The sequence below is a fragment of the Nuphar pumila genome, chromosome 3, assembly GCF_984573655.1.
Source record: "Nuphar pumila chromosome 3, dmNupPumi1.hap1.1, whole genome shotgun sequence".
Taxonomy (NCBI): Eukaryota; Viridiplantae; Streptophyta; class Magnoliopsida; order Nymphaeales; family Nymphaeaceae; genus Nuphar; species Nuphar pumila.
In genome coordinates, this window is record NC_143251.1 from 6,009,888 (window position 1) to 6,028,892 (window position 19,005).

The 19,005-nt window shown below is 38.4% G+C and overlaps 1 protein-coding gene across 1 annotated transcript in view; it reads right to left on the reverse strand.

The window, feature by feature from the left end:
* The window catches only part of LOC149841753 (uncharacterized), a 35,049-nt gene extending 27,458 nt beyond the window's left edge, over nt 1-7,591 (reverse strand). The window contains exons 1-2 of the mRNA XM_090001151.1: nt 7,312-7,591; nt 5,699-5,823 (exon numbers count right to left, since the gene is read on the reverse strand). Of these exons, the coding sequence (XP_089857277.1) occupies nt 5,699-5,823; nt 7,312-7,521 (335 nt within the window). The 5' untranslated portion in view covers nt 7,522-7,591. The remainder of the gene's footprint in view (nt 1-5,698; nt 5,824-7,311) is intronic.
* Nucleotides 7,592-19,005: the final 11,414 nt, after the last annotated feature.

Genomic DNA, 19,005 nt, shown 5'->3' on the forward strand with positions numbered 1-19,005 from the left:
TATTTATGAGAACTCCTAAAGATGTTTCAATGATTTTGGTTTATTTAAAGGTTTTTTGAAAAATTGTTTGTGATAAATAGGTTGTTCGAACCGGTGTAAAAAGATCTTTTAAAAGAATTTCTCACACTATATAGAATGCATAGTGTATCTATTACATCTTTTTGGTATAAAAGATTTCATTAAATTTATTGATGCAACTTTACAAACTTGTTGGTTTGTATTTTTCACATAAGATTTCAAAACCTCTTGATTGTATGCCTACATTGGCCATAATATGGTCTTCTTTTGAATTGCATTTATCAAGCATAAAATTGCATAATTGAAGCTTGAGAGTCTCAAGCATTTGCATCTTTTATGAAATACATGCATGTTTGATATTATTACGCTTTTTGCGTATTCTTTGTTCAAGTGTTGTGAGAGTGCCTTCGTGCACATCTTTTTTAAAGTATTTGTACTCATATACGTATTGTCTCTTCGTAGACATTTTTACATTGTGGAGCTTTTGTGCACATTTCTTTAGGTGAAAGTGTAATGAATTTAGATATTGATTCTTTTGTTGAATCATTATAAAACATTGTAAGTGCTTATGGCACTTTGTACGTTTCCGCATATCTCAATCAAAGAATATTAAAACTTGTTGTATGGGATTTAATCCCAATTCTATAAATTTTCAAGTATTTTTGAATATCTTTTCTTGGGTATTGTGTTAAAGCTCTCCTTGCGAATCATTACGGTTCTTGTGATTTCTTTGTTAAAAGCTTGATTTTCTTCTCTTGATTATCCCAAGATGATTTCTTTATGTCATTATGTTCTTTGAAAAAGTTTTTTTATGATACTTATCTTGTCCATCACAAGTTATATGGTGCATCAATTCTTTTATGGCCCTATTGTTATTAGAGATATTTGAGGTGAGTTATGAGCACCTTGTGTTATACCATTTTAGATTGTCCACTTGCCATATTATAGATGGTGGTTGAGGTGAGTTATGGGCACCTTGGGACTCTAGAATGATTTGGTATATGATCTCTAATTATGAGTGTGTCACTCGTTGTTATGTCATTTTAGATTGTCCACTTACCATATTATAGATGGTGGTTGAGGTGAGTTATGGGCACCTTGGGACTCTAGAATGATTTGGTATATGAGTGTGTCACTAGTTTGATATTGGTCATTGATCTTATGGATGCTCTTATTTATATATAAATGTGATGGATATATGATGTTTGAAACCTTAAAATGTTTTAAGGTATATTAATATCAAGGTTTTTGGGATTATTGCCCAACCTTTTATTGTTTATGAATCTTATGAGTGTCTTTGCACATTTGTGTCTTGTGCTTTTATGCACAAGTGTTCTTGGTGTGTGTATATTCACACATTTATTCCAAAATATTGTTGTTATGGGTATTCTTTTTGAAGAATATTGTTCTATTGATTCAAGGTTTTATATATATGTTTGTCATTACAAAGTTTCATTACCTCAAAAGTCTTCTCCTTTTATAACTCTTATCTAAGTGTCATCATATGTAGACAAGAATTTTATTACACCTTTGTGTGTTGATAGCCCTTTGTTGGCTTTGTATTCTCTTGTTCTAGTAGCTAAACACACTTGTCTTGAGTGTTATCATATGTAGACAAGGCACGTTGATTCACACCATGGTGTGTGATCTTTAGTCCATGTTGGCATTTGTGTTCTTGTTCTAGTCGCTAAGTTATATACCCATGGTTGGCTTCTTTCACTCAATTCAAGTGTCATTTTATGTAGACAAGAGATGTATTGTGTTTTTAGCCCATGGTTGGCTTAATACTCTTGTTCTAGTAGCTGAACAAGAGTATTATTATATGTAGACAAGAGGTATTTTTACACACCTTAGTGTGTGTCATTTGGCCTTTAATGGCATTATATTTATATTCTTGATCTAGTAGCTTATACACTTGATTTACGGGTTTTGGAGGACTAATGAGGTAGTTGCTTGTAGTGGATAAACTAGTTTTGAAAATTACAAAATTTATTGTGTTTTTTTTATACAATTGAATCATATCTATGATATGTTTTTAAAATTGATATTTTAGCATTTAATCTATATATTAAGTGCTTACAGTTCTTCGACGACTTTTGTATTTGATATGCAAAATAAGTCTTTGTCTCAAATGATATTCTTTTTTTAATCTTGGGTGGATGCTTTAACATATTTATGGCATTTGTTTGACATAGATCTTCTTCCTAAAGATGTGAAAAACTCTATTGTTGATCTATGCATGTTAAATATGCCTTTATAAAGCCTCTCTTATTGAAGAAATTATTCGACATGCCTTTGGACATTAGTATCCATGTTCATTTAAAACTTTTTGGACTCTTGTGTTCATTTTGACTAAAATATGTTTGAAGCATGTTCATTGATGATTTCTTAAGCGTTAATTCATTTTGATAGTATATGCATATGCTCATTATGACCTTTTGAGCCCTCATTCAATAAAGCATATGTAGCTTATGCCTCTTCGTAGGCTTATTGTGGTGTCCCTTAGTGGACCATTTTGTTATTCCCCATTATGGGGTTGTGTTTGTCCAATGTTGGACCTTATGAATGCATTATGCATTTTTGCAATTCGTTTCCGCTCATTGTTTAACATGATATATGATTTTGAAACCTTGGTTTTCTAAATTTTCTTTTCTAGAACAATTATCCTATTATGCATAAATTTTGCACCTTGTTAGGAATGTTTCATTTCAGTAAAGTGCAAAGATATTTTTTACTTGTTCTTTGTTGTTATTCCACAGGATCTTGGAGATAGGACAAAGAGAAGTACCCTGGATGGTTCAGGAAATGTGTTCCCTTTAGAAGACAATTGGAGGAAGGCATTTTCAAGTTTCAATTGCATCCTTGCCGAAGCCTCTTGGAGTCTTCCCCTTTTTTTCAATCTTTTCGTTTCCCCGCAAAGATTGAGGGGGGCTGTTAAAATATGTGTACTCGTACATATATATATTTTGAAATATAATCCTTAAATGTACATATATATATATATATATTTATATATATATATATAAAGATACGTATACATATATATATGTATACGTATTTCTATTTATATATATAAATATATATATTTTATCTTCCTAAAATACCCTCAAGGGTATTCTTGTAATTTGACATTTTACGCATATTCCAATTAGAATATACATTATAATTTTTCCCTTAATTTTCTGTTTTTTATTTTCTTAAATTTCGTATTTTTTACCACATTGGGGGGCTCCCAATAGAGACGTTGGGAGCCCCCAACGGTCACAAATGTGACCGTTGGGGGCTCTCCAACGTCTCCCTTGAGAGCCCCCAAGGTGGTCCCTTTTATGCTTGCCCCTTTGTATTCTTTAAGATTTGGAGGAGCTCTTGCTCCATTGTAAGGGGTTTTTACCCTCTTCTTCCTCTTCAATAATATTCAACTTATGACTTTATGTCATATTTTTGCCCCTTGTGTGGGTTTATGTGTTAGCACATTATGTGCTTGTGTTGTTCCCTTTAATAGGTTTATTCGCACTTCATGCACATGTGTATGGGTTCATTATTGAACCTAATGTATTCAAAGCCACTTTCTAACAGTTTCTTTACTGGCATCGATCTTGCTCGGCAAGACCACAAAGATGGTCTTGACTCTTGGCAATCTAGTTATCCTCGAACTCATTCGACCTCGCTTGGTGAAACTCATAACATTCTCAACAATCCAACTCCTCTCTTCGGATGCTGGCACCGACCTCGTTCGATGAGACCAATCACGATCTCGACAATCCAATTTTCCTTCAAACACTAGGCCGACCTGTTCGGCATGATTGAGTCTAGTCCTGATGACTTAGTGTTTCAAGCCTTGAGTGTCTTTCTTTGTCATAAATCGAATCACATCAATTAATGACAAAGAGGGGCATCTGTAAACACCAAAAATTTCATAATGCCTAATTGATGATATCTTTTAACAAGTGTTTGCAGGTGTTAAGCAAGAATCAAACACCCTTTCAACTTGGACGACAAGCTTTCATCTAGAGGATGGCAGAACGGACCATTGTCCATTACTGGATGACAAAATGGAACAACGTCTATCATGGGACGGTAGAACAAAATGTTGTCTGCTAGGGGACGACATAGTCACTTCGTCGTTCATTGTACTGAACGCGTGGATAAGCTTCGAGGCTTATCCCTATCCGATCCCAACCACCTTATACGTCTTCCAAGGCAGGAGGACTCTTCTCGGACGAGTTTTCGTATGAGAGGACTCGCTTGGATATGCCTTATCCTAATTTGGGATAGACTCAGATCCTCTGGGATCGAATCTGGACCCCAAAAATCTGGCGATTCATGTCTTGTTATGAACTCTATAATAGGGGATCACCCCTATAACCTGATCATCGAGAAATTAGATACCCAAGTGCTAGCCTTACAAGAATACGCCTACCAAAGCCTTGTCGATACACCATCTTGACGCCACTGAAGAACCCTCATATCTATGTGAAGTGCTAACGAACAAAAACAAGCTTAAACGATAAAACAGACCCTCGAATCCAAAAAAAGTATTTTCTAGATCCCTAATATGTTTATTTCAATTTCATTTATTCTTGGATTATGTGCTTATACATGGTTTATTCTTACTCGCATATTGAAATCTATAGCGGCGCGATTCAAGCTACGAAGATTGAGAAACCTGCACCGTCTTTACCTTCCCGTCAGGCGAATGACGGTTGGAGCTTGCAAATGGCGTCCACACATTCAGGAAAAGGATTTTGCGTAATTCGGGTAAGACAAATCTTTCCCAAACTTCCAAATTTTTATCAACAGCTATGATATATATCTAACTTTAGGACCAACTACGGGTAACAATATGCTACTTACAACCTTGGTTGCAATTAATAAGCAACACTAGAAAATTATCTTTGTCAGATGCCATCTACATTAGCCCATTGGGATGTACATTCACGCTTCAAGTACACATTTCTTTTTGCTTTTTTGCACACCTAATAATGTAAAATGACTTCAAGCAAAGCATCTTGATCATGCTACACTCTAGTAAAGTATGTATTTCATGATGTACTTTACAAGGGCAAGATAAGGACACCAATATTGCTTTGAATATCGCTTTGAGGTTCCAGCAAAAAGCTTTGGTTACCCTAATGATACTGTTGACCTATTCCAAAAGCAAATTAAACTGATTCTTCACTGGAATTGCAAACATTACAAGATTGGTCAGACCTGACTACTTATAAAGGGTATAATCATTTCATCTAGAGGTCTATCTTATCAGAATATGATTTTTTTTTATTAAAATGTTGGTTTACATTTTGCCAAAAAAATGTTTGTCTATCTTTCCATTTCAAGCTCTTTTCCATACTTTTTAGTATTTTTAGAAGGGATAGGAAAGAAAAGAAAAGGAACATATGAATGAGAAACAGAACAGAAGGCTTCAAGACTTTTACCTACTAAATTAGTTGGTATTATGATATTGGAAGCTATACTGTCAACATTGAAACTTGGAAGATATGGATCCTTGCTGGATAACTTGATAAGAACAACAAACGAAAGGTTTGTTGAAGAGAAGTCAAAAGGCCCTTATATATATCCAACGCAAACCATAGAATACCCTTGTGCTACGTATTGAATACCATTAAGTAATAGCTGTCTCATTTGAAGTATTTTAACCAAATGAATGAAGAAATCAAACCTGTCTCTATTCAAGCCAGGAATATCAGCTGCAATGAGGGCCATAATCCCCATCCTGTACATGTGATCAGATATTGATTCAGGATTTTCTATCCCACGTCGAACCCATCCTGTTCTCTTTGTAATCTGCAATATTTAAACCCCAATGAGGGTATATTACCACAGTATTTCAAGGAAAGTTAACAAGATTTGTAGGCTAAAACATACTAATGTTAATCAACTTAATAAAGGAAATAAACAATCGATACTTCATTATTAAGAACAATCATATTGAGTTACATGGTTGCCTCTGAGTTCAGTAAAAAGCAACTTAGATCAGAACTCCACACACAGTTTTAGATGCCAAGATGAGACACAGAAAAAACATTCGGCTCTCTACCATATTTTTTTGAAAGAAACCTAATAAATGCACATCTCCTTTTAACAGCATGTGAAGAAAAGAACATGCCACATTTAACATTATGTCACATAAAAAATTAGCAAAGCATTACCGGATTAATTTATGCATGCATATTCCTTTTCCACTACAGATACAAACCAGCTAACAAACTAAAAGGAACAAATAACCATGAGAGAAGTAAAAAAGTACAAATGTGAAATGGAAAGTGATAGAATAGCAGTGAACTGTTTTCTGGTTTATCTATTGGACGTATTATGTATTGCTCTCCTACCGCAGTATCTGATCTCCATTAAGGTAATTTAGCATATAGTTGTCCTAATGGGTATAGACCAAAGTCATCAAACCCTTCTAAAATTTACCATCACATCATTACACGATCTGTAAAGAGGAACGTCCAATTTGTTTTCAGATGATTCATTTGCGTTCGAGGTTTCTTCTTTTTGCATTCCTTTTTCTAGTTTAATATGCCAATCTTTTCAAAAGACGATCTACCACGCTTTCACCAGGAAAAAACAATATCAGACTGCCAGAAGTAATACACGTGATTTGAGATTTTCTAATTTGAGATACTAACAAAACGGGCATATTAGCCAGACAGCAAACCAATGAGTTCAGGTAAGGTATTTAATATTTACCACTCCTTTTGTTCATCATTATGTGCTCTATCCACGTTGAAGCCATCAAAACACCAAAAGATGATTGTTATGTATAAGACTAACCAGAAACACGCATGAAAGGAGCTACAATCACACAAATGTCAAATGGCAATGGCGTGTGACCAGATTCACATACAGAAGAAAGACATCTAAGTAACCAAGGATGCAAGACATCTAAGTAACAGCACGTCAAGTCCGAAGTAGAACGTCAAACCGAACTAAAATGCAATACAAAAAAGTCAATCAGAAATGTCCACCTATGTGGTCGACCACCAGAAACATCTCTTCTTCATAACTTATTCTCAGCAACCAAAACATAATTCCCATCTTAAAATCCAATCTAACTCCACAATTTTTAGCATCGAAGAGTTCTCTTGCACAAGAACAAAGATTAAAAGAAGGAAATCCTAATCATCCGATTCAAGAAAGTAAGTACCAAGTACGGTCAATACCATGAAACTATAGGAACCAACATCAACACCCAGAAATATTCAATCGACCAACAAGAAGAAAAGGAGAAAGGGGAGCAAGAAATGGGAGATGGGTGGGCGAGAAAACCTTTAGACGGTGGCATAGGGAGAGGAAATCGATGGCAGAGGAAGGAGAAGGAGCGTCGTTCTTGCATTCCGATGAAGGGGACCCGTCGATTTTGGAGCTCAAGGACGCCATGGGCACTGTGGTCTTCCTGTGGAGGAATTGAAATTGGAGGTGGGTGGGAGCGAGGGAAGAGAGGAGGAGTGATATGCAGAACGGTCGACTCACTCCCATTTCTCCCTTTTCCCTTTTTGCTATCTTCGTTGGGGTAGGTAAATTTTGGGATTCTATTTAGGCTGTGTTTGGGAGGAGATATTTGGAGGGTTATGAACGGTGTTGAGGAAAATCAAATTACAGTAAATCAAGGGAATTGGTTTTGAAGGAAAATGTGGACTAATTTTTACTTTGGAAGTTAGTCAATCAAGGGCCTGTTTGTAATCTCGGCTCTGGGAAGGGCGTTTATGCATTTGGTGTACCCCATGCAAAATCATGGTCAAACGCCACGGTGGTCCTTTTCAATCTCGGCGCTTGGGTGGGCGTTTATGCCTTTGGGATGGGAAGTGAGGCCCTTTATCATTTGTATTTATGATGGATTTGGGTAGCTGCCACTTTCTCAAATGCATAAACTCTTTAAACGCCCATCCCAGTTACTGATCCCAAATGGGGTTGGTGCATTTTGTGTTCATGTGAACTTGTGGCACCTTTTTCATAAAAAATACTTGCATGTCTCCAAATCCTTTTTGAATGAAGAGTTGTAAATAACTCTTGGTTAAAAAAGGAATTGAAACTAATGAAATCAAAGATTTGGGAGCTCCTAATTCAGGATCATAGGATAGTAGGGGACATGTCAAACAACTTATAAGTTCGTTTTCAAAACCCAAATCATAAATTCAAAACTTATTCAAAGAGATTCAAAGATAAACTCTAATCAAATAAAAGAAAATCTATAATCAAATTAACTATAAGAATTCTTAACTAAAGAAATTTGATTAAAGCCCTAATCAAAGAAAATATTTGTAATCAAAGAGAAAGAAAAAAAAAAGAAAATGAAAAAACAAAGAAGATGAGGGGAAGAAAGAAATAAAAGAAGAGAGAGAAAGTGAGAGAGAGGAATGAGGAAGAAGGGGAAGAGAGAGAAAGCAACGACAACCTTTTATGGCCGGCCTCACTGTTGGACTCTCGATGTCTGGTCGCTGCCCAAGAAAGAGAGAGAGAGATGTGCACAAAGGAGGGGACAAGAGGGAGAGAATTTGAGAGGGCGGCAGGTAACCCCAATGTCCACTAGTTTTTTATTTTGATGATTCACCATTCCCTACCTCCTATTCCCAACATAATAAGGGGAGTGGAACGGCTAATCACCATTCTACGAATGCGCGGAACGACGCACATTGTTTGTTTGCGAGGGCATGATTTTTTGTTGCGCTGTCGTAAATCACTCCAAGGACACACCATCAAACAACCCCTAAAGCATTTATTAGTCTGTTTGTTACACTCTAATTTAAGGGAAACCTCTTTTCTTTGAAAGAGCACTTTGGAGGAAAAATGCTTCCTTAAGGGTAAGGTATGTCAAGCAAAGCTGATTTTTTGCATTTATTAAGTCTCACCATATATTTCTCATAGACATATTTGTTTCACTCTTTGAAGGAAAGGGGCCATATTTCCTATGAAAGAGTACCTCTTTTTAAGAAAAGGCATGAAACAAACGCTAAAGGTATGTGTATTACATGTAAAATTTCCTAAATCTATTTTCTTCTCGTTTTCTTACTTGGATTCATTGATTTCTGCATTAAATCATTTTTTTACACTTGCTCCTCTTTGGTAATTATGGGTTATTGCAGCATATTTGCAAGAAAATGGTTAGAATCTTACTCTTAACATGTTAGAGAGGAACATTCATTTGGGTGGCCAGCAGGGTATGCGTAAGGCGTTAAGGTGGAAACACTGGTTCGAACTTCGAACCACACTACTAGCGATGTCTGTGGGGGCACCTAAGGCAGGGTGGTTGTGTCCCAACCTAGGGTTTTACCTTGCAGGGTCCAGCCCATTAAGTGGACCCGTCCTCGATGAGGGTTCCTCATTATTAAAAAAATTGAAATCTCAGGACTGGCTTCTAATAAATTTATAGTTGGGATTTGGGTCTACTTCTAAGGTTGCTGAAAAAAAACCTCAAGGCTTGTTTGGAATGTCAACACTGGGATGGGCGTTTATGCATTTGGTGGTCCTGAGTTCTTGGTCAAACTACCTTGGTGGTCCTGTTTGGAATCTGGGCGCTGGGATGCGCGTTTATGCATTTGAGATGGGAAGTGCTTCTCTTTTTACACTAAATCATTGATCTGGCAACTTCCACTTCTTCAAATGCATAAACTCTGTGAACGCGCATCCCAGCTACAGATTCCAAACATGCCCTCAAGTGTTTTTCAGTTACAACTTATGAACTCTTTGATGCTATCCTTATTTGAAATTCAAAAATTTAAAAAGAAAAACAAAGAAGGAAACCCAAAATGAAGTACCCTCCCTCTCATTTTCCTTTTCCTCATCCAGTCCTCCCTTAAAACTATGGCTGCACAACAAGCCGACCTAGCTCGAGCTCAACTCAAGCTTGACTCATTCGAGTAAATAAATGAATCGAGTTTGATTAGGCATTCAAGTTTGATTAAGCTTGATTTGCCTAATTAAGCTTAATTAATAGTGTCATATGAGGACCACTTTTGGAATATGTATCATTTTTGTTAGATAACAAATACATAACTTTCTCATAGCCACGTGGTTAACGTCTTTGCATTCTGATTCTAATCCCACCCTCTAAGTAATTGAATTTTTTTATTGTAATTTAATGCAACTCAAGCTAAGCCTGCCTCGAGCTTGAACTCGGGTCGAGTTCATACATAGTTTTTCAAGCTTGGCTTCAGTCAAGTCGAGCTTTTTGAGCCTGAGCATGGCTCGGGCCCAACTCGTGTGCACCCCTACTTGCAACCAAACATTTGCTTCTCTTAGAAAAAACGTAACTTAGTGTGTAAGTCTATTGAGTTTGAACTAGTTGCACTCATAACACACATTATACACATTGTCTTTCAAGCAATTATTGCCCCACTTAGTATCACGTACTTGGTGCAACTTACACTCACATGATACGATTAAGTTTTTACCTTCTCATGAAGGTCAAACCACGCCATGCACTGGGTGCGATTAAGTATCTCAACGCGAATCACCTTGAATATCGTCTTGAAAAGGTAAGGTTGACTTAGGCTTGACCCTAGGCTCAGCTTGGGTAGGAACCCTGAGTTCAACTTAGGTAGGAACTCCATGCTCAACATAGGCAAAACCTTATCTAAGTCAAGGATTGAACTAGGGATGTCGAGAGGGCAGAAAGAGCAAGCTGATGAGAAAGAGAGAGATAAGGAAGCAGGCTAGCTTGTGAGAGAGAAAGAGAAGTTAGGTGAGTCATAATAATGGGGAGAGGGCCGGGGTTTATATATATAAGCCCCAACCCATCAACTACTAATAAAATCCCATAAAGGACATTCAAGAGGACAAAATAACCAACCATAATGGGTTTGGCTGGCCAAACGGATAGTTTAAACTTTATTGAGGTCAAGATTGTCTAAAATTGGGGTTGGGGTTGAGGTCAACAACCAACAGGAGGAGGCAATTTAAGGACCATTTGACCATTTATAGACCCATGCAAAGATCTTGGGTAGGTCTGGTCAAGGTCCAAATGGTTCATGCGAGAATTAAGATTGGGTCAAAGTCCATAAATAAATTGATCAAGGGTCGATCTTAGACTTGAGGTTTAAAATCGTCTAAAGTTATAAAAAGAAAGGTCAAAGAGTGAGCCCAATATCCAAGTAAAAAGTCAAAGTTTTGGCTGGTCCAAATAACCCTCTCAAGGTCAAGAATGTCCAAAATCAAGATTGAAGTCAACAGTCAACAAAAAGAGGTGTCTTAAGGGTAGTTTGACCGTATATGACCCCATGCAAAGGCATTGGGCATGTCTGGTCAAGGTCCAAATGCTTCATGTGAGAATTAAAACTGAGTCAATTTATAAATAAATTGGTCAAGGGTCGGTCTTAGACTTAGGTTTAAAATTATCCCAAGTTATAAAAAGAAAAGTCAAAGATCAAGCCCAAACTCAAGTCAAAAGTCAAAGTTTAAAGTTTGATTACATGCCCAAGATCCAAGTGCCCCAAAGAGGGTTGGCATAGTGGGGTGAGGCCTTGGCCGTTAAATGGGCAATCAAGGTTCGATTTCCATGGGCGCCACTCCTCTGCGCAAGCCAATCTGCAGCATAGGCCCCGAGGGCAAGGATCCTAGCCTTAGAGTTTTACATTGCTGGCATGATGACAACAGGTATGGTAGGTTAAGCCAGCGCAACCAGGTCTTCATGCCGAGTGTGGTTTCTTTAGGTTATAAATCCCAATAAAAAACCCAAGATTAAAGCTTCTTGAGGGCCTTGCCTTTCAAGGCAACACCCCCACTATATAAATCTTATCCCAATTCTAACAACCTTTAACGTGAGACTAAACTTGTAAGAATAAAGGCACACTGACTAACTTAGATAAATTTAGGATAATGTGAGAAAATTTCCTAGATAATTTTAAGCCAAAACCCCAACAACTCCCCCCCCCCCGCGCTCGAGATTACAATAAGCACCATGGTTAGGGCTTAGACAGAGATTAGGACATCAGTTATACGGTCCCTCTCTTTGCACTTTGCACTTATCTCACTCTTCCCTTTTCTTTTCCATCACCTCCCTTCCATTGACTGAGATTTTGGCCAGCCTTAGCGATCCCTTCTCGTTAGACATTTCGATATCGGTTTGGTGATTCTGGCCAGCATTAGAGATGGCCCTTTCCCAAAAAGGTCCCAACCTCGATGACAGTCCCTTATTGACGAAGAGTCTGTCTTCAAAGATCTTTCCATGTAAACATTCTATCATCATTGTGGTGCTCTCAGAAATGAAGCATTTCATCTTAAGACAATTACAGGAGCAGGTAGTGCTCTCACCAATGACGTATTTTATGTCTATGGTGTATGATTTGATCACTGTTCAATTGATTGTATTTGTAGCGTTGCTTTTGATTTATTATATGTAATCGGCCTAAGAAAAGCATGAGGTTAATCTTTTTTTAATTTTTTTCTATTTCAGTAGTAACTTTGTTGGATTCTGATACAGATCCAATGTGACCAGATGGGTCTCACATGGAATCCAATGACCCATTTAGTGGATCATTAAGATATGTACCACCAGGATCATGGTGGGGTCCACTACACATTAGATTTTCAGCATGTTTGAGAATCCAATGAGACAGTTAGGCTGGATAACAGTTACCCAGAGGAGGTTAAATTCTCCACCCCCTGCCTCTGCAAATCAATTGAAAGAGGTTCAAGAATCCCCTCTGATGCAGGTCGTTAATCAACTTCACAAGCCTCAACCCTCCTCCTCAAATCTTCCGTGCACACCCCGATCCTAAAACGTATAGTGGTATCAGAGCGAGGTTGTAGGTGTGCAGGCATTGTAATGGATTCGTCATTCACTTGAACCAAACAGGAGATGGAATCACTGATTGTTGTTGCAAAGAGGCCACGTCCACCGATGAAGACAAGGTTCTCGACAAAGGAGCTGAAGCTGGAGGTTTTGGTGGTGGCAAAGGCCAACAGGAGGCCTGCAACCAATGGCGGCAGCGGCGGAGGCACCTCCTCCCTAGTGCATCACCGAGGAGCAACAATCATCGAAACTCGGGGACTATATGGAGTGGAGCTACCCACTTTCTGATGGGCATGCACCCCTATGCAAGCGCCTCAATGGCTCCAGCCATGACATTTATATGTAAAGCTTCAAAAGCTTTGTCATCACCAGATGATCAAATGACAAATATATATATATATATATATATATATATATATATATATATATATATATATATATATATATATATATATATATATATATATATATAAACTTAGACGGGGATTCTGCGTGTAGCGGGATCGATGGTGCCGCGAGATGGGGGGTGACGACTCATCGGTGGAGTCAGAGAACAGTGCAATGAATTTTTTTGTTGTTGTTTTTCGTTTTGCCTTTACGTCAATGGTGGCAGCTTCATGACCAGTGGGAGGGGTTTTTCTCGTCGGTGGCATCACGAAACTGCTTTCCGCTGCCGGACGCAGAGAAACCCGTGAAAAAGAAAACAACAGAAGAGGAAGGAAAATCCCTGCATCTGAGGTAGAAAGAAAACCTTCCTGAATTGGTGTTTGCAACCGATTTTTAGTGGAACAACATACTCGAATCGGGCCAGCTTCTTGACTGAGATCAGAAGAGGCAAAACCCCCTCTGTGTGCAAAATATTTTTTTTCTTCTCGTCAGTGGTGGTGGTTGCGTGGGAAGCGATTCTTGCCAGTCTCCGACAGTAGGCTGTTGAAGACTGAGGCAGAGGGAAAACCATATTTTTACCTAGAGGGGTACACATGCTTCTAAGGCAAAACCCGATTCGGGGTCTGCTCCTGGCATCACGAAGAGGGAGGGGAAAATCCCTTTCCGTCAAGAGGTCGACGGACTCTGGTGACCCCTGCTGACGGTTACAGTAAGGTAAAACTCCTTTGTCACAAGGTTACCAGTTTTTTTCGGCGACTTTTGACACTGATTCAGTAAAAACAAAAGAGGGGGAGAGGAGACTCACGAAGTTGGATGAGAGGAGCGTTCGAGACATCAAGATCTCCGACGGGGGCAACATCCCTGTTGTTCCCATGAATATCAGTTGCAGGTGATCGGATCCGGTTCATGTTTGACCTCACTCAGAACAAGAAGGCGGTGATGTTTGCGTCCCATTTGGCCACCAATTGGTTGTCTGAGACATTGAAGCTAGAGACAAAGACACTGGTGACCGGAAAATCAGGGAGTTGGAAGCAAAAGATGAGCCAAACGATCAGGAGCATGATGTCGCATCATCGCCGGGAACCTCTCCGATCGGCCACACTGTGTAGCCATTTTTGCAGAGATGGTGGAGAACCCTTTTTTTTGTGGGGTGGTTGCGCCAACAAAAAATTCACGGAAATAATAGCAGCAATGGCTACGATCATCACCCCCATTTTCCTAGCTTGGATGACACCTTCGTGGACGATGGCATCGACTAGCTTGCCAGTGCGAGAAAGCATACGATGATAGTTGGAGACAACACTATTGTTGTTGACGAGCAACAGTTCTCCGACATGATGAAATTCCTTCGCTGGTCGACGGCAGCCGGAGGGAGGTGACACTACCGTAGGGTGGAGGAGATCCCCCAGATGGTAGCGGTTGTCGAATCTTTCGGCGAAGGCGATGACAATGACGACGAGGATGAGATCCTTCTATTGGCCAGGCAGTTGCCAGATCTTTCGGTGGAGGTGGAGGCAGAGGCGGCGGCTAGGGAAACGACCGTCGCCCCCGTCCCTCTCCCTCACTCTATTTCCCCTTTTCTTAAAAAGGGAAAACCCTAAGCTAAGTCCCTTTTTTACGAAAAAAAAACTTTTAAAAGAATCGGTCCAGTTTAAGGAACCGATTCAATCCTTTTTTTTAGACAGAGGCTCTATTTTCTGAATTTTTCAGAAAAGGTCTGTCTTCTCGTTAATTCCTAAGACAAGCTTGTATTTTCTGGTTTGTTCAGAAAAATCTTAAAGTTTTTCAAAAATTACAGAAGACCACTTGAAGTTTTTTGTTTAACTCAAAGATATTATGTTTTTCATGTTCTGGTTTGTTTTTATTTTACCCAGAACTATTTCTAACTTTTCTGATTTTGCAGAAAAGTGCTTCTGGTTAGCAGAATACCTCCCAGAACATCATCCTTACAGGTTTGGATCCAGTTGGTACATGTATTTTTATAAAAGACCTCGTTGGATCCGGTAAAACTTTTGAATCATGAAATTCTTTTGAGTTATTACATTGTTCTTATGCTTCACATTATGATTCGTGTTTTGGATTTGGCATCGATCTAATTTTGTGGGTCCTAATTTATATGGATCTGGATATGATATGACTTAGTATAGATCCAGTTCAATTAGTTTTGGATCCAGACATTGTTATTGGATCTTGTTGAACTTGAACAGATCTAGTGTTGGTTTCAGATACTCAGATACGAGATATGGATCTAGATTTGATTCAAGATTTATGATTGGATCCGAATGAGTGTTATACTTGGATATGGGATATAGATCCAGTTTGATTCAATTTTGTGATTGGATCCAAATGAGTGTTATGTCTGGATATGTTATATGGATCTAGTTTGATCTAGATTGAATCCAGGTTAGTGACACGCTCGGGTAGAGGATATGGATCTAGATTTGATCCAAGATTGTGATTGATCCGGATAATTGTTGTGTTCAGATATGGTATGTGGATCCATAATTGATCTATAGACAAATCTATATATATTTTTTGTATGGATCTAGATTTTGATCCATGTTGAATCTGGATAGTATCAGGCCAGAGATTTGGATCTAATAATGATATATACTTATATAAATTCAGGATTTACACTATTAGATCCAGATAAGTGGAATACTGGATGTGTAATATGGATCCATTGACATTTGAAATATATGATTTTGGATATGGATTTGGATTATAATCAAATCCTGTAAGATCCATGGTTTTATTTAAACTTGTATGGAGATCTATTTTAATATGGATCATGTTGGACTTGATAGATAACATCTCAAGTCAGATTTAGATATGAAATCCTGCAAATCCAATAAAATTGGATATATATGTAGATCTGGTAATGGTTTTGAACTTAAATGTTCAAACTAGTAGTTTGATTAAAGCCTGGTAATTGGCTTATCATATTTTAGTATATCCAAATGATAATGAGATAACTCTCATTGGATATGGATCTGCTGCATATCTAAATTGGATTTGGATATAGATTCATGATGGAAAACAACCTAGTTTGCGAATAACCTCATGATATGGATATATCATGAAGGAAAAATCCAACTAGTGTATGTAAAACCACATGATATCATGGCTTAATGCAAATATTGCTTAAAATGCAATGCATGAAAAAGCGAGAGCGAAATTATAATTTTGCACATGCATGTGAGGATCTGTAATAATAATAAATAATCATAATGCTCCCTATATTATGTTTGTATAAATGCATGAAGGGATATTTTATTTTTCATGCATAAAATGCTAAATGGTGTTGGTGAGTCACTCTGATGACTATTTGGATCCGGATATACTGATTTAAAATGATCAGGTAGTGATCAATATGTGATAATGCACATGGAAAGTGGGAGTATTTGCTATGTTTTGGCAAATCATGAATTTATGAATTTCATAATACTCTATTAGTGTGCATGCCTATGGTATAGTCATGGAAAAGCCAAATAACCCCATGACTATGTGAGACCCACATTATGATGTATTCGTGGACTGCATGACTTAATATGCAGTGAACAATGGATACTTGAAAGTTATAACATGATGAAAAAATAACCTAGTTTATGAATAACCTCATGATAGGGATATATCATGAAGGAAAACTCCAACTAGCGTATGTAAACCTCATAATGTCATGAGTGCATACATAATGCACTGGTTATGATAAATGTGGGTGTTCGCCCCATATGGTCAAGTGGGAGATGTTGGATCCTGATATAGATCTAGTGTGACCAGATGGGTCTCACATAGAATCCAATGACCCATTTAGTGGGTCATTGGGATATGTACCACTAGGATCATGGTGGGGTCAACTACACATTAGATTCCCAGCATGTTTGGAAATTCAATGAGACAGTTAGGTTGAATAACGACTACCCAGAGGAGGTTAAATTCTCCAGCCCCCTGCCTCTGCAAATCAACTGAAAGAGGTTCAAGAATCCCCTCTGATGCAAGCCATTAATCAACTTCACAACCCTCAACCCCCCTTTTCCTCAAATCTTTCGTGCACACCCCGATCTCAAAACTGACAAACTTGGTCAAGTTACATAAGATTGAAACTCCAAATGCTCAGCTTTGATGAGAGTGTGGAAAAGCTAAAGCAACAAAAAATTTGCTGAAATTTCAATGAACTTGTTCCAGTTGGTTTTTGAGGATTGATGAACAAGTGTTGTTATATGTTGAAGCATTCTTTTTCTTTTTCTCGATAGCAAGATGTAAATAATGCGTATGGACCAGTTTCCAATAATTCTTGTAGCCATTGCGTAATGTAAAATGTACCTGGAGTAATAGCCTGTAGAAGATTGTTCCTTCCATTCATTAGGAAATAAGAAATCGAAGGTTCATCTTCATGTATTTTTGCATTTGATATGCTTTTATCCACTTAAGTATCTGCCCATGCCTAAAAACTATGAGTTGGCGTCAAAAGCTATTTCCACAAATGTTACTGTGGTAACGAGGAAGTTTCAAGATAAAGTGATGATGAGATTAGATAACATCAGAAAGAAAAACTGATCAGCAAGCTGAAATTCAGGGATACAATCTCTTAAGAATATTGACTTACCTATCCAGAGACTCTACTTGCCTTAGTTTATTCTTGACCCTAAAGATATTAAAAGTTGCTGTAAAACATCTTTACATATGAGAGATGCTCCCAGCCATTCTTGTAATCTGATTCATTATAAAATAATATGAGCTGCACTCTCTCTCTCTCTCTAGTAGATTGAAGAGAGACCAATGGGGGCTCTGCTTGTTTGGCAGGAGCAGTTAGTGCACGTCACCTTGTGTTGAGACGTTGCAAATTGGAACCCCAAATGGTATGGTTGTATAACTGGTAAGGGTCTGCCTAACCCAGCCTTCTTTGTGGAAAAAAAGAAAAAAAAAGGTAATTAAGAGAGAGAGAGAGAGAGAGAGAGAGAGAGAGAGAGAGAGAGAGAGAGAGAGAGAGAGAGACGAATCAAAGATATCAACATTACGACAGGTTCAACAAACATTGAAACCGGCAAACAAAACACACACGACCCAGACCGACAAAGAACACATAAGCCAAAAAAGCATAAAATACAAATCAGAAAATGGGTGATCAGTTCGGATCTGGGGGAGGCCTTAGCGGCAATTGGCACTGAAGATCAGGAAGAAAGATGCGTAACGAGGCGTATACATCCGCCAGAATATAATTTACTAACTTGTTGAAATTAACCAGGATCTGCCTGAAAATAGCATTGTTGCGCGACATCCAAACAGCCCACCAGAAAGAAGGCAACCAAGTTCTCTAAATGATTCGCCAACTTTTACATCTACGAACTGGCTGAGGTCCCCACAAGAGGTCCACAGCGAAAGACTCCTGACGCACACACACTACCGACTTATTCCAGGTAACCTTAAAGATATTCTGAAAGACTTGACATTCCTAGAATAGATGCAGCGCAGATTCCTCGCCCCCCTCACAGAGAGCACATTTACTCACAATACAGAAACCTATAGACTTGAGGAAGCTATCTGTCTGCACCCGATCTTGCAGAATAAGCCAAGCAAGGAAGCACGCTCTCGGAGGAGGACCTTTGCCCCAAATAATCCTCGTATGAAACCGATTCATACCTGCCGAAAGGAGAGAAAGGTAGGTGTCTCTAGTACGGAAGAAGCCGTTCTGGGAGATCGCTCTACAAAGGAACTGGCTCTACGCGACGTCGTCGCCCTCACCACCCTACACAACAGACCAAGCTTGAATCCATGATCTACGCAGATGCAAAAAGGGCGACCTAATCGCACGCTGACCCCCAAACAAAGACTCCACCGATCCATAT